Raw genomic sequence first — 16996 nt, 5'->3', positions numbered from 1 at the left:
CCATGAAGATTTTAAAAATCTCAGAAAGAGATATTATAAAGAAAAAGTAAATAATCAACTAATATCAACAAACAAAGCCATTTGGTACAAACACATTTTAGGACATCACTAAGCCCAACCCATGGTTTTAAACACATAAAATGGAAAAGAAATGACATAGTAAATATTAATAGAATGAGATTTGGACATGCTAACATCAACAGTAAATTATACAAAAATAAAGAAATATTTTACACCCCTCTGCCTTTAAATGCAACATGGGAACTGAGGAAACAATAGACCATATCATCATAGATTGTCCCCAATATGAACATGCTAGAGTAGAATTAAATAAAATCAAACAGACATTTCAAGATAAAACACATCCAGTGAAAGACATTTTGCAAACTAACAACACAGACATTTACAGAAAATTATGCGACTTTTTGAACATAATACAAAACATTTATAAAACACAAGAACATTTATGTATACCTATTCACTGGGATTCTTCATCCGTGGTCGTCCCCTTTCGGGTTAGAAATGTCATATAGACCCATGACGAGAAGACTCCTTTTAACCTCTATCATACTTTTAACTTCCCTACATCCCACTTTTACTAATATTATACTCTAACATGAACACATACATTTATGTAACTAATATTTAAATGTAATTTTTTCAGATGTAAAGAAAAAGAATGACCTTTCAACCACAGAAGAAATTTTAATTATAAAAACTCAGTGGACAACGGGGGCTAAATGACAAAGTCCATAGCCTTTAAAGGAAAAAAAAAAAAAAAAAAAAAAAAAAAAAACTCAATAGAACAACAAGATATAGTAATATTTACTGATTCACAAGCAGCTATACAAGCACTCGATAAAGTCTATAACAGCTATAAAGGAGAAGGCATTCCAGTGAGTATTATCTATGAAGTTATTAAAAGTGGTAAAAATGTAACATTTCAATGGATCCCGGGACACTCAGGTATTTATTGTATTGAATATGTAGATAGCCTAGCCAAAGACTCAATAACAAACGGCAACAAGATAACAAATATTTACATTCCACCAGATGATTTCAAAGCCTACCAACGGAGAAAATCTGCAGCAGAAAATGAACAGGAGTACCAACTATCACAAAATGCGCAATGGTATAAGCAAATTCAGACAACGACTATTCATAATCGATGGTATAGTATTGCAGACTTCAACAGAAGGGAAATGGTAAATATAATTAGATTAAGGTTTGGACATGCCAAGGTAAACGCTAGACTATATGATATTAAAAAATATTTCACACCATTGTGTCTAAGCTGCACTCAAGCTCAACGAGAAACACTAGACCATGTAATTTTACAATGCCCAGCCTACGAATATGCAAGAGATCGGTGCTTTAAGGTAATTAAAAATTTAACATCAATATCTAATATTAACTTAACGTATTTAATGAAATTAGAAGACACAAAAGTATATAAAGAAATAAATAAATTTCTCATGACCATAAACAAATACATTTAATAACAAATCAACAAAACACAATACATATATGTATCCTGGTTTTGGCCTTTATATCCGTGGTCCATATTTCGGATTAGGAATGCCTGAAGGACCCCTGGCGGGAAGACTCCCCAAATCCTGAATATCCATCTATAGAATCCCATAGTAATCCCGCTATTTATTAACAAACACAACAGTATAGGTACACAAAACATATGTCCAATACATTAAACCATAAACTAATAATAATAACTAATTCTTCCCAATTAAATTACCACAGAGGTTTAACAACACAGTGAACCACGAGGCTGCATGGGATTATACCCGAGCCTTTATTATAAACAGAAAAAAACATCTTCAGTTCATAGTGACGTATGTCATGTCAACTAGGACAATCAAGCGGCAAATGGAAAGTATCAGGTCTGGCTGGTTTATCAGATAAGTGGTAATGAAAATATAACATTATCAATTGAAAATTCACAAAACGGCTACAGGTGACAGTAAGCTCCAGATTTCAGAGCACAGCACACATTAACGATCACCATCTTGAAAAAGGCACACATTGGTCAACTAAAATAGTAAGTAAAGATTAATATTTAACATAGCAAAATAAACTTGTAAGTATTATCATGACTTATGCCATGAGTGGTTTGTCATTATAGTTCATCAATGTTATATCTAATATTATACACAGTTCTTTAATTTATTGGGTTTAAAATTAGTTTAAATTTCATCCACAGAAAGAAGATTACCCGATCTAGTTTCTAACTAAATCCTAACCTAGATCTAGGGTTGCTCTGATACAATTAAAGTATCAATACTTTTCTGATACCAAGTACAATTGGTATTGATACTCTTGTTTCAATACTTGGTATCGGAAGACAGTACTTGGTATCGGAATCATATGAGTACTTTAGCCTGTTGTTAGTGTTGTTTAAACACTTTCACACTTGCAACTTAAATTTTTATTGTAGATTGCTTTAGTTGATTTTTTTGCCAAAAATAAATTTTTAAAATGGCTCGAAGGAAATCTCTCAACAAACCCTCTTGTACAATGGGAGGAGATGAGGTATGTTTTGCCGGGGTTGTACAAAGAAGCCAGAAAATTTCTTTTGGTTACTGCATCCTCTGGGCCTTGTGAAAGTTTATTCTCCGAAGCTGGTGGTTACAGTAACTGAAACAAGTAATAGGCTTTCAAGCACACACTTAGATATGATTTTGTTTCTCGGAGGGTTGTCAGCTAATGAATGGTTCAAGTAATTTATGTGTTAATTAAATTTGTTTAAGTGATACATATAATTTGGAATTTATAGGTTAACATTACTGGTAATTATCATATAAACGGCCGGAGCGGCAAAATACGAGTTTTGCGTTATTAACTTATTGGAATCGTCCTATAGAACAAAAAAAATATACGGTTTGATGGGGTGGAAATGAGAAATAACGAAGTTCTAGAACATAAAAAATGGAACAACTGTTCACGCGCGGAGTAATATTTCCATGTTGTACATCGACGTCGAGCGTCACGTGACCTTTTGTGACCATGATTCAACCTCGTATTGACGTCATCGGATGGGTCGCCATCTTTGCAAACGTAAATGAAAAATAATACTGAAATGAGCAGAATTTTGATCAAAATGAACAATTTTTTTTCTTAATTTCGAGCAACAAATTAATTACTTGTTATCGAAATGAGACGAGTGCCTCCGGCCATCAGTGCTGGCTTCGGTGCTGCCCCGCGCTGATGTCAATTAACCCTAGAACTGTTAATCGACATAATTATGTCGGTTAATGCCGCTTTTGTGGTGTTAACCGTCAAAATTTTGTCGATCAAACATTCCCTCGTATAATTACTTTTTATAATATACTCCGGTAACGTATCGATATAATTCATGCACCATTGGATTCGGGAAGAAAAATGCTAAGGAACAGATGAGTTTTATTCCTCTTTGTATTATGGTTATGACGTAGCAAGCTTGTTATTTTGAACGTAAAAGAAAACGCGACGCCGTTTGTTGTGACCGCCATATTGCCGCTGCCGTTCTGTATCACTTTCGTGCCGAGCTGTGGATATTTGTAAGTTTTAATAGTTTTACGCGTGTTTTAGTGTCGTATTTAATGTGTAGTGTGTTGTTTGATGTCGTAGTAGTGTAAACATATATATTTTAGAATAAATCAATTTCTATTTACTGAAATATGTTTGAGAAATTACCGGCTTTGTGTAGGCTATGGCAAAATGACTTGGCTAAAATTCATTTCACATAGTTTGTTATTGTTTTCACTTACTAAACGTTATTTATAGCACTCTTTTAGCTCTGAAGTAACTATTTATTTTTGGTAAATAGATAGTTTTCACAATAATATATATATATATATATATATATATATATATATATATATATATATATATATATATATATATATTGCCTGTAATTTCTTTGGTTATATATAATAACTGTTTGGGTTATTCTATATTTTTTTCAATATCTTTAGTTATATTTATAGTTTTCTAACTACATAATATTTCCTATTACTTATAAACCATAAATTTTGATATAGTACAAGCTTTAGAAACTATTTTATATTTTGCTGAATGAAAATTTTTCGCAAAATTTTTGAATAATGGCAAAATTTAACTTTTTTACTTTTCAAAAAATAATTTATGGTAATTATTTCATTACTACTGTATATTCTATTTTATTCTAAGTAATAAAATATGCAAAATAACATGTATTCATAGATAAATGTATTAGCAAAACTTGTTTTACCAAAGTCTTACGTGTACACCCGATTTTCAGAATTTATACGCATCGCTGCTTTTTGTTCTATAGCTTTATGATGCTTTCATAAAATTTATTCATTTAATGTGTATAATGTTTATGTTTTTCTGAAACTAGATAAAATTTGACACAGAATGGCTATCTCACTTATAAATATTTCTCACTATAACTTCATTTGCTAGGTATGGTCCCCCCAAATTTAAGAAATATTTTTCGTAAATTTTATATTTGATTAAAAAAAGTGTTTATTAGAAAATTGTTGATGGTTAATTTTACAATATAGTGCAATTCTACGTTTAATTCTGAACACAAAAATATATACTCTTATTTATATTGCTTTTATTTTATATTTTTAATAATTTTTTTAAAAAAACCTTGCGCGAAGCTCCAAAACAGCCCGACACTACAGGATGAAATGACCGCCAGTTCTAGGGTTAAAGAAAAACATCCCTCGAGATAGTACCTATCAGTAAAATATAAAATTCTAGAGGGGCTGATCAGAAATATAAATTGAAATGTAATGCAAAGGCAATTATGTAAAGTTAAGAAACTTAATAAATCATGAAAAACTCAAATATAAAGATATAGATGGATATTAACAGAGAACACTTACCATTAGCGTGTTGGCGGATATAGCTGAGCAGCAGCAACAAAAAAGTGGATTTAGAAAAATTGCAACATTTAAAACTTCTTTTCTTACTAATTTTTCTAGTTTTCCTTTCGCAACGAAACAACAAAGTCTCCCGGTTTAAAAACAACACGCGACTGCATGACGAACAAATACACTCATTATTAAAAATTCCATGTTCAATTAAAATGGAAATAATTTCGTTTCGGTTAAAATGTAAACTCTTTACGTGCCCTACTAAACACTCTTGACACACACAATTCACTAGGGTTGGTCGAACTAGTGGATGGTTGATTCATGATTGTAACGCACTCACTCAATCCAATCTACTGAACACGATATTTTGTGAAGCACTGACTATGCCCCGGAGAACTCAGATAACAGATACGTTATCAGGCTGCTATCAGTCCTGGCCGCAGATAATATTCAAGTAAACAGATTATCCAGACACAGCACACAAACTGAACATTAAAACATTACATTACGGTATTTATTATATTATTTATTTAACACGTTCGCTGCGGCAAGAGCGGCCAATGATGTACCCGATATGCGGCAAAATTCAAACTTGCGATTTTCGTTGAATTGGCGTTAGTTTGGTTTGATGCGCTATAAAATAATGATATTCGATTATATTACGTTCTTATGCGTTCGTAATCATCGGGACTGTCCGGACAGTGGCCCGCATTTTTGGCATGGCATCATTTATGTTAACATATGAGGGGCTATATAAAATTTAACTATAACTAACCAAATGTGTTGTGTGATGTCCAAAAGTAGCAAGAGTACTTCAATCGACTTTGATATGCATCAGGTCCCGTTGCTAGACAACGGTACTGTCCGGACAGTAGTCCCGCACATAGCGTAAACACCCACAGAGCCCGCGGTGCAGATCGCCGCCGCGTGCTGTCCGCACAGTAAAACAAATAAAAGTATCGTTTGAATGAATTTACTAAGGAGACAATAGCCTACATACTGTATACAAAAAAGCAAAATATGTGTATACTATGTACAAGAAAAATATTGACACCACACATATAGATAAAATCGCAATACCGGTAAAAGATTACCTTACTTTTAATTTAGTAGTAATAACCTATCCAATTTGTAAACAAGCCTAGCTGCTGATACGTCTACTCACGAAAACAATAACACAAGGGAAAAGAAATTAGGAGCACGTGTTTTATTGCTTTCCTACTGGTTCATAATAGCAATAAACATGTGAAATTTCAGCTGTTTCGCTGGTACTGTCGGGACAGTAGGTCCGCATTTCCAGGACGAACTGACGTATCAGAAAGTAAGTATACTTCATCTAGAACAAGCTTGAAAAGTTTCCGACAATTCCTGCAAGATCGCAGCACGTGACAAGCGAAACGAATAAGCAATGCATTGTGCGTATCGGCACTGTCCGGACAGTGCCTCGCAGTTTTGGCGAGGGTCACGGGACTGTCCGGACAGTGGCCCGCAGCGAACGTGTTAATAATAAGCACAGTATAATACTTATTAAACAGTTATCTGTTTAACACAATGTCCAATAAACATCTCTGTACACAATAAATAAAATAATGCTTATATAAATCATGTAAGCCCTAGATTGTTTTAAGATTTCAATTAGATTTTTTCCTCTGTTGATGAACAATTCAATAGTTATTACATTCTTATCATGGGGACGGTGAATTAAAACAGTAGTTCATATAAACACATACACACGCACAAATATGTACGTACATACAGGGTGATATTTGTGTGTTATTATAACAGTAAGTGGACAAGTGAACATGACGATGTTAAGTATATTGTTAATAAAGTTAATAAATTAAGATTCTTATTATTATGTATTATGGACTGTGTAAAAATATATGTGTATTTACGATATGTGAGAGTTTATGTGTTTGCTTCTTTCTTAACAGGAACATGTCAACATTTGGAGGAAAATTGCTAGAAACATCTCTTGATTTCATAAGAATAGATGATTTTCAAACAAGAAATTTTGATGGATCTGCTTTTTTCCTGAGTCATTTCCACTCAGGTAATTTATAGAAAATAGAAAATATTATTTATTTTAAGTAAATGTTTGTAACACAGTGACTAAAGATTAATAGAGTAACAAGTAAAATAAGCCATTAAATATTTCATAATCAAAATCAGAATGTTTTATTCAACATCTGCAAGACATGAATTGTCATCATTATACATATTTGTTACATTAGTACATGTATATCAGAAATATTGCAAATTATTAATATATAAAAGTCAAGATTACTCTAAAAGTTATGTCACAATTAGGTAGTACAGCAAAAACCCTGTTTATCTGAGGAGAATGGGATTGAGACCACCTTGGATAAGGAAAAACTTGGATAATCCAGAGACAATGTTAAAATAGGTTATAAATAACTACAAACATGTTGGATTTGCCAAATTTGTATTTACTCTTAACTATAAACATTTATTATATAATATACTGTAATATAGAAAATATAAAAAAACTTTAAGTTGAGATAAAGTCTTTGATTGATTTTTGTGCTAACCTCTTTTCCCTTTTGGTTGCCTTGATGTAGCGCCACCGCTGCAGTGTTTAGGTCAAGTGGTGTGGACTCCTCTTACTGTTCAATGTAGTAAATTGCAGCGTTGATCGCGTTCGGTCCATTGGAATGAGACACTTTAGGTGTAATATCGTCTGTGTCAGGTTCTTGCGAATAGTTCACAGTGCGCACAAGCATCATCACTAAGTTCCATTTGAACCTCTTTGTTGCAACACACACGGGTATCTTCATTTCTTTCTACTGATAACAAGGAAGCTGATTAGCTAGTTGTGCTAATTCAGATAGACTTTCATTGTCCTCTGCTGATACTTTTCTTTTATGCTTTGTTACGTTAAAAAGTTTTCTCCATGTTTTTTGAAATGCTAAATTGTTAACTTCATCCCAAGCTGTTTTGATCTAAAAAACTGCATCTTTGATTGTTCTATTTTTTAGAAATTCTGTAACACTCATCCCATCGTCTAGACATGAAATAAGCATCTGAAGAAGTCTACGTCTGTAGTTTTTTTTGTCTCAAGAATATATTGATCTAGGGGTAGTAGTAGCGAGGTCACAATATGAGGTAAAACATTACTTTAATATCACCACTACAAAGCTCGTCCTCATTGGGGTGTGAAGGTGCGTTGTCCAACAGTAGGTTTGCTTTTCGGGGAAGATTTCTGTTTTTTTTTTTTTTTTTTTTTTTTTTTTTTTTTTTTTTTTTTTTAATACTTAAACAACAGGGACAATCTCTCTAAAAAACCATTCCTTAAAAATCTGGCTGTTCATCCATACACTTTTTTGGTGGATGGTGGGTACAGTTAACATTGATGTATTTAGAGACTCTGGGCTTGTGGGCGTTTTTAATCAGTCGAGATCTCAGTTTAAATGTTCCTGAAGAATTAGAGCATGCAAAGATTGTAACACGCTCTTTGTTCTTCTTAAATGCTGGAGCGGATTTTTCAGATTTAGCTGGCAAATTTTTAGTTCGCAGCATACGAAAATTGAGCCCAGTCTCATTGCAGTTAAATATTTAGTCAGATGTTAGACCAGACTTTAAAACAACTTCTGTCAATTAATTATGAAATTCTGTAATTTCTGAAGAATCTGCCTATAATTTTTCACCAACGATATTCATTCAGCTGTCAAATACCGTGCCGTTTCTTTCCACCTGTCTAACCACCCACCGCTGGTTGTAAAACTGTCATCACCATACTTAAACTTCTTATGACATTAAAAAAAAGCCTTTGCTTGCAGTATTATGCATGAGAATTTATTATTATTTGAGAAAACCATAAAAACACGGCTTTTGATGTCAGCTCATATTCGCCTTTCTTCATTATTTTCCGCAATAAACTGCTACCCCCACTCACACTTATACTAACATTGTTTTGTTGGTTCTGTATCCAATAACCAACAGTCACCAACTTCTAGATCTGCAGCTAACATTTTAATTGTCTTGCCATTGTCTAAATGTTATAATGGTTTCATTTTTCCTTCCAGAAAAATCACATACCTTTATCGTTTTCCACTCATGCTGTAACACTAACATTTTACAGCTACTGTTTTTCAGAATAACTCAAGTCGCTGAATGCCTTAAAAACTAGATAACAAAAACTAAACTAAACTTAATTTAAACAGGTACAATAAAATGTAGTAGCTAATTTAAAATAATGCAGTGGTAAAAACTGTTAAGTTTGTTATTCGTACATACTAATGGTTAAGTTAATTAAGTTAATTGTCAACAATCAAAAAGTCTTTAAGTTTCCTTTTAAATGAGGAACAACTGCATTCTTTTAGGCTAAGGGGGAGGTTGTTTTACAACTTAGGGCCGAAGTATGAGAAACTCCTTCTTCCGACTTCATATCTGACTCTACGAGAGTTTAGCAGATAGCCATGGTGGGTGCTACGTTGCGAGACCTCCTCCCGGAACAACAACTCCTCACTCAGGTACCGTGGTTCCTTGTGTGATAGGATTTTGTGGACCATGCAGCACATCAGCATCCTGCAGACGGATTCCATTGGCAGCAACTTAGCAGCATCCCGAAAGGGGGATACATGATCAAATCATCTCAAATTGAAAATTAAACGTATAGCAGAGTTTTGAAATCTCTGAATGCGATCAACGTCACTCCGCGAGATGCTGTTACCGTAAGCAGGATAGCAGTAGTAAATGACAGAAAAGACCATCGACTGCATAAGCTGAAGCTTGGCGAATTCCGGCAACAGACTTCTGACTCTGTACAGGCCTTTTAATCTGCCAAGAGCACGCTGGATAGCATGAGTGACGTGATCAGAGAAAGTTAGGTCGCTATCAAGCAAGATGCAGAGAGTTTTGACCTGGTCACACACTGCGAAAACTTACCATCAAGAGCGATCCCCACACCTCTATCCGTCAACCCCCTTCCAGATTTTGTGGGATGACATGAAGGACAGTGCATTTGCCTACATTGAGCCTTAACCCATTGTCAACAGACCATTTACTTAGGATTAGTAGGGTTGGAATACCAAAAATGCCGGATTAGTGGGGGTACATTATGAAATCAAACAATTTATTAATAAAAAACCATATAATTCCTTACGAAAGCTATTGATAATGATGGTGTTGAAACGAATCGTAGTGTTACTGATTTCTTGTTTCACTGAACGATGGCAAATGTCCGGAAAAATCCTGTTTCCTTCGCAATCCTTCCATCGTCAAAAATAACCTTCAAACAAAAAGTCTCTTAAGTGTTCGTATATTGGAAACAAAAGTCCCATTTTCATCTTCCAAAGTGATAGTGGCGAAGGAACAGCAGCTGGTGTAGAACTGTCTCCTCTTTTTGTCATCTATACCTTAGGTTGATTAGTGTAAGAAATCTGCAAATTCATATTCTTTAAAGCCTTGGGATTTTTGATTTTCCAATTTGAGTGCCACTAGCATTAGAACCCGGCGTAAAAGTTATTCACTTTTTGCCAATTTGTGACCCGAGACACTAGATTCCACCTTATGAACAAAGGTTTTTTTCGGCAAAAGATACCAGAACAAACCACTCTTGTCTGCATTGTATACTTGATCTGACTATTCGTTTTCCACTAAGCTCACCTGTGACACTCACTGCGTACAACTACTGGTAACAGACGATAATGCACCACTGTTGTTATGCAGAGTACAATACGCGCATTTCGCTATAAAGACAGGCTGAGACTTCAAACTACCGATGACTCATCCGTGCCGTTACAGTGTCTGATTACTGGATGTGCCGGAGTACTAAATGGCCAGATTAGAGAGTCTGTAATGTATTAAGTAAAATTAAAATGTTTAATAACTTTATATGCTATTTGGTTTTTAGTTTCATATATTACAGTATAAACTGCATAACATATAATAGGCGTGTTTGTCTTTTTGTTGTACAGATCACATGAGAGGACTTTACAGCAGTGAATTTATAAAATTATTAGTTGAAGACGACAACAAAATGCTCTATTGTTCAATGTTTACTAAGTATATGGTCTTGAGCAAGGACCGTTGTTGTAAAATTCCTATGGAGAAAATCTGTGCTATAGAAGTTAACTCTACACTGGTTGTTCAACACAACAACAGGGAGTCTGTTCAGGTGACAGCCATCCCGGCTGGCCATTGCCCAGGTTCTGTAATGTAAGTATATTTTCTTATTCAGTCAGTTTTGAAAATGTATGTTGGAATATAATTCTAGCAATAAGTCATTTATTAACACATTGAATCCTTCATCAATTGGACATTTTTATCAATTGCTATATGTAGTTATGTTGCTCAAATGTATATGGCATTCTAACAAATTCATCAAGTATTAATTTTAGTATTTGTGTTGATTAAATACAATGTAAGTAAGCCCAAGTAATAAGTAAATAAGATAACCATAAATGACCTAAAATCACAGTTAATCTGTGATCTACTTATGTAACACAAGGTACTTGCTGCTAAAATTAGCAAAACAGATTGAGTAATAAATATAACTGCATTATTCTGGAATTATAAAAGCAGTCTAAATGTAATATTATTTTATTGCATTGTGTATTTCAATTAATTATAAGTAGAAATAAAACAAGAATGATACATTAAAAACTGTTATAAATATCTTTGGGTGAATTGATACTATTATGGATAAAGTTCATGTTTTCATTACAAAGCAGTGACAGTGTAGGACTTATTGATTTTTTGTCCGTCATAGTCTTATCAAGATAACATAGGAGAGATTCTGTTCCCACTGTTCTGATACTGACTGTCTTGTCTATATATGAGGTGTGGCAAGAAAATAACCGGATTAATATTGGTGGAGCCGCAGAACGAAGGTAAAGGCTGAATATTGTAAGGACGGTCATGAAGCTCCCCCTACCATCCATCCTTTTGTTTCGTCTGGCTCCCATACTTATTCCTCCCGTAGCTAATCATTTTCTGTAACCCTGTTCATGACTTCCATAGCTTTTTCTTTTACTGCTTCAACAGTCTCAAATCTCTTTGCTGACTTGACTTTAGGGAACAAAACAAGTCACAGGGGGCTAAGTCGGGTGAGTAAGGTGAATTATCTAAGACAGAGATGTTGTGTATGACCATAATCGTCTTTACTAAAAAAGCTTTGTAGGTAAGAGCATTGTTCTGGTGGAGGATCCATGACTTGTTTTTCCACAAAACCTTCCGTTTTCTTTGTTCTTGCTCACATAGGGTAGTCAAGACACTAATGTAGTGTTTCTTACTAATTATTGGTAATGTAGCCGAACAAGGTTATCGAACTTTTCAGTGTTAGCATCAGTATTTAATGACGATAGTCTGCCAATGCGAGTATCATCATTCGTGTCTTCGTGGCCATTTTTAAATCATTTAAACCATTCAAAAACTTGATATAGTCGTGAAGAGTCATTTCATTCACTCGTATCATTACAAATGTTTCACTTGCATTACAGATTGATTTTCCAAGTTTAAAAAGAAATTTGATATTCACATACGGGCGCTTAGAGCAGAATAAGAATGGGAGACATACAAAACACGAGGAGGGGTGGGAGGGGTCACGTGACTTGCCGTACGATATTTTGCCTTATTGCCTTGGTTCTGTGGCTTTGCCAATACTAATCTGGTTACTTAATAGCCACGCATTGTATGTGATTGTCTCTTAATCCTAGTTCTTGGAATCTGGCAACTATGTTGAACGAGGTGACAGAGTGTATTAGGTTATAATTGTAGGTAATATTGCAGAAGGCTTAGTTGGGGTTGTGACTTACCAGGATGGCTCCAAGGCTCTCTTTTATAAGTTAGCCCTGTTCTGGATAAAGGAAATAATAATTTAAAGGTACCCTCAAAGGGATTTGGATCTCTCCACTGATGCTTCTTTCCCAAACCCATCTATTTCTGATCCCGTTCATTTTGATGGAGCTCTTGACAAGTTTCAGTGCCTAAACTGTGTAAGACCTTCACTTGACCTGGACATTCTTGAAGTGTACTTGAAGATGAGGTGCAAACGAATATAGGCTCTGGAAGAGTTATATTTGGTAGTGAGGTAAGAGGTATTGACTGCACGGAAGGTGTTCAGTATCTAAATTAGGGTTTTATTGATATTGTTCGTGACCATTCTCTTGATGGAATCAGGAATGTCAAAACATACAACGCTGTTTAGTGTCCTTGTTGATACAGCAGCCCAGGTCCTGGAAGCAACTGGAGTTATATTATTAAATCTATAATAAACTCTCTTTTTGATTAAATAGCTTTTAACTCATTGGAGAAGACAGGCAAGCGGGTTTGGGTTTCATACCAAGCGGACTGGGATATTCATCCCAGACCGCTTGGTATGCCGAGTGACAACCTGGTCCCGTCATTTATGTTTAGCCATTTTTTATTATTATGGGCTGTTCTATTTTTGAAATTACCTGCTAGTTATTGTTGCTGTGGTCTTCACTAGTTCTTTTACTATTATAAAAATAAATTTCATTTTATTTTGTTACTGGCAACACTGAATTCATCACCTGTTTGTTCGAGTGCTTTGTAATTGTTTTTGATTTGTCAGCTAGTACATGCAAGGTTAGGTTTGTTGTCTGTTTTTGTTTAGATGAGAGATTGATTGTAGTGGTTGGAAAAAACTGCTGGACTCTGTTGTCGCTTTGTTATTAGACAGTGATTACGAGTGCAATTCTGATATCAGTGATAGTGTGGAAGACGTAAATATTTCCCTTGCTAAAAAAAACCATTTGCCAATTCACGGTTTGTGCGAGAATGAAAAACTTGAAGGCCAAGATAAAGATTATTTGGATTATTTTACAACTGTACACTATATTTTATTGTTTGTAAAGTAATTTTTTGTACGGTGAATAAAAATATCTAAATTTCCTAGGAAACAAGAAGTTTAAGGAAATATATAGCAAAATTATAAAAAACACATTACTCATAATATTTTCCATTATTTTATTTTTTAACTTATTATTTTAGATATAAAATCAAACTTTTTATTTATATAACAACATTGTCATATTTTAGGTAAATTATGTTAAATTTAGTTAGAAATTAACCAAAAAGTAACAAAATGTTTGTTTTCAAACATATATGTAAAAATATTTACAAAAGTAGCAATTTTTTATAAGTGCTATTTTTATTACAAATATAGTATTTTATATATTAAGTAAAGATTTTACAGTAAACAATTATTATTGCTCTATCTTTTATCGATTTTGATTTATAAAGCTCTTACATTTTTCCCCAATTTAGTTGCTGCTACTGGTCTTAATAAATATTTCCTCAAAGGGTTAAAATCTGATTCAGATTTTTATAGAAATTTTCAGATTAGAAACTGCATGAAGCTTATTCCTATATTTATAATTTGGAATATAAGATGAAAATGCTTGTTCAACCAGTTGTGTGCAAGGAAAAGGCGATAAAACATTATGTTGCTGTTTCATCAAGGTCTTGTATCGGTTGAGAATTACATTTCCCCTCCATTGACTGTACGAAGTCCTATGTGCTGGTACTACTAATCCTCCACAACCTAACATCTCTATTTGCCATTAAGATCTTGTAAATTTTTTAACAACTCAAAATGTAATGTAATTTTCATAGTTTTTAGATATTAAATATGCCCTCTTTTATTTAGTTAGCCTATACATCTATCAAGTGATATAAGGTTCAAGTCATTGCAGTATTGTCTTTGATACATGGTCTATGTTCTATTAGTCTCCTCCATAACTAAATTTTCTAATTGATTGACTATATCAATCACTTTTTACCTACATCTTGTACAAAATCTAATCCTATGTGTTTTTCAGGTTTCTTTTTGAACAAGGAAAAACTTGTATACTTTACACTGGGGATTTTAGAATCCACCCAAATGATGTGAAAAAAATAAAAGCTTTACATGACAGAAGTGGAATGGTGAAAAAAATCGACACTCTGTACCTGGACACAACATTCTGTCATACAAAATATCTTACGTTTCCATCACGAAACCAATCATTAGAAGATATTGTAGATCTGATTGCTAGTTGGCTAAATGAGGACTGTTTAAACGAAGTGGGCATTAGGTATAATTGTAAGTATTGGTTAAAAAACCCTATAATTAAGTATTTTATATTTTATTTAGATTATAGCGTATATATATATATATATATATATATATATATAGCTTTTTCTTTACCATTTTTAAGTAGGATGTCGAACAGTTCCGTTGTCCGCTGTGTAACATATATTTCGAGAGAACTCTCATAGTTAAATTATTTACCCTCTAGTCGCTTAAGGGTCTTAGGCTTTGGTGGACACTGTAGGTTTTTTAACCATCACAATTTTGGTTTCTTTACTGATGCGGGAATCAAAAAATGCTAATCCAATCAAGTGATTTGAAAAAAAAAACCATAGGTGGCGTTTAAATGCTATTAAAGCGACTTTCCTAACGATGATGTTAGAATATGCTTCAACTTGCTTTAAAAAAAGGAACCTCATTCCATAACTGCCTTCTCAGCTTTTGAGCGGCCTCGTTTCCAAAGTCATCATTTATTAGTGCTACAAAAAACTTTACCTCAGTGATTCCCTTCTCTTCTTTAGATGTGAGGGTAAACTGATCCTTAAATAAATATATTTTTGAGACAATAAATAGCCTTAGCCATCCAACGTGCACTTTGCAAACCTTCTGGGGCTCGGAACTTTACTTCGATTCTAAGCTTGTATCACTAAAAAAAACATTACACAACTGTAGAAGCTCTAAATAGTCATCTCAAGGCTGCTTTGATTGATTTGGGTCCTCTAAAATAGCACCATAATAGTCCGTCATATTGTTTTTGAGATGTTTTGTTTGGTCATTGGCTTCAAACAAATCATTATTGCCGGGAGAAAATTTTTCCTTGTCAATCTGAGGTCGGTATTTCTTAATACTCTTAAATAGGGCAACATCAGGGCCGTCACTAACTCCAAAAACCTGTACTCAAAACGGAGGAGAGCACAAATTCAAAATACATGGTTTCTACATGGAATTTATTCATGGCTAGAATTTAAACTGTCTTCAAGAATGGAACGTTTGCCACTCCTTAACCCTGTATTAAATATTAAAGCACGCACACAACTAAACTTTCGCCTCTAATGAAGACATTTTTCATTTAATTTTTTTTTATTTCAAATTTTTTCTCAGTTTCCAGTCATCCAGATCAAGATCAATCTTTGGGACTCCTATCAGATTTTCCGTATCCAGTAACAAGAATCGCCACTCTGGTGAACTTTTTCAGTACCCCCCGCAATGCCTATGAGTAATTTACCATCAAAGTAAGAATAATGGGTCTTTTCACAAGTGAAAGTTTATAAATATAAAGTAGGTGAAGTTGGTGCAACTAATTAAACTTATTAAAAGCAAGTTTGTTGTAATTGTTTGCTGAATTGCTTAAAAGTAACCCTTAAACGGTTAATTTATACAAATTAAATTAAAAACTAGAACTTTCAAATCATAGGGACCTCTAAACGTTCTCTGATTGGGCCCAATTTTTTCTGGTGATTTCAGTATGCATAGTGGGAACAAAAGCAGCTGTGTGGAGATACATATTTCAAACTTTTTATTTTTTCTATATAATTGTGGACCACCCTAATATATATATATATGTGTGTGTGTGTGTATATATATATTTTTTTTATGATCATAGTATAACCTAGATGGCTATAATTAGAATGTACTCAGGTCTGTTTGAAGAAGGATGAACGGGTTATTTAAATTAAACTCTCTGATTGATAACAAATAAAAAATATATTTAAATAAAAAAATGTAGAGGGATTTTCTAAATTACTAGTTTCACATAACAATAGAATGGCTAAAATTTACAAATTTAGAAGGGCAAAATAGAAAGAGAGAGAATGAATGGCGAGTGTTTCCTGAGCGTGGGGTAGGTACGTAGTACAACTGCAGAAAAACAAAGACCATTGCTTCTGGTTTATGTACATTGAGACAAAAATTTTGCCCAAATGCGAGTGACTGTCATCCTAAATGTTTTATTGCTTAAGATTGCTCACTTGTCCAGTATATATACAAATGCTGTCCATGTTACCAAGTTTGGTCTGTCTATTAACACGTTCCCTGCGGTGGTAACTCTGGTTACCGCTGCGCTAGGAGCGGGCGGTAA

General features: G+C 33.9%; 1 protein-coding gene across 1 annotated transcript in view; it reads left to right on the top strand.

Annotated features, from left to right (window-relative positions):
• Window positions 1–1865: 1865 nt before the first annotated feature.
• LOC124369086 (protein artemis-like) overlaps window positions 1866–16996 on the top strand; it is a 44386-nt gene continuing 29255 nt past the window's right edge. Inside the window, exons 1-4 of the mRNA XM_046826809.1 lie at window positions 1866–2056; window positions 6797–6915; window positions 10802–11042; window positions 14669–14931. Coding sequence (XP_046682765.1) covers window positions 6801–6915; window positions 10802–11042; window positions 14669–14931 — 619 coding nt within the window. The 5' untranslated portion in view covers window positions 1866–2056; window positions 6797–6800. The remainder of the gene's footprint in view (window positions 2057–6796; window positions 6916–10801; window positions 11043–14668; window positions 14932–16996) is intronic.

Source organism: Homalodisca vitripennis, chromosome X, assembly GCF_021130785.1.
Source record: "Homalodisca vitripennis isolate AUS2020 chromosome X, UT_GWSS_2.1, whole genome shotgun sequence".
Taxonomy (NCBI): Eukaryota; Metazoa; Arthropoda; class Insecta; order Hemiptera; family Cicadellidae; genus Homalodisca; species Homalodisca vitripennis.
This window is presented reverse-complemented; position numbering and strand designations above follow the sequence as displayed.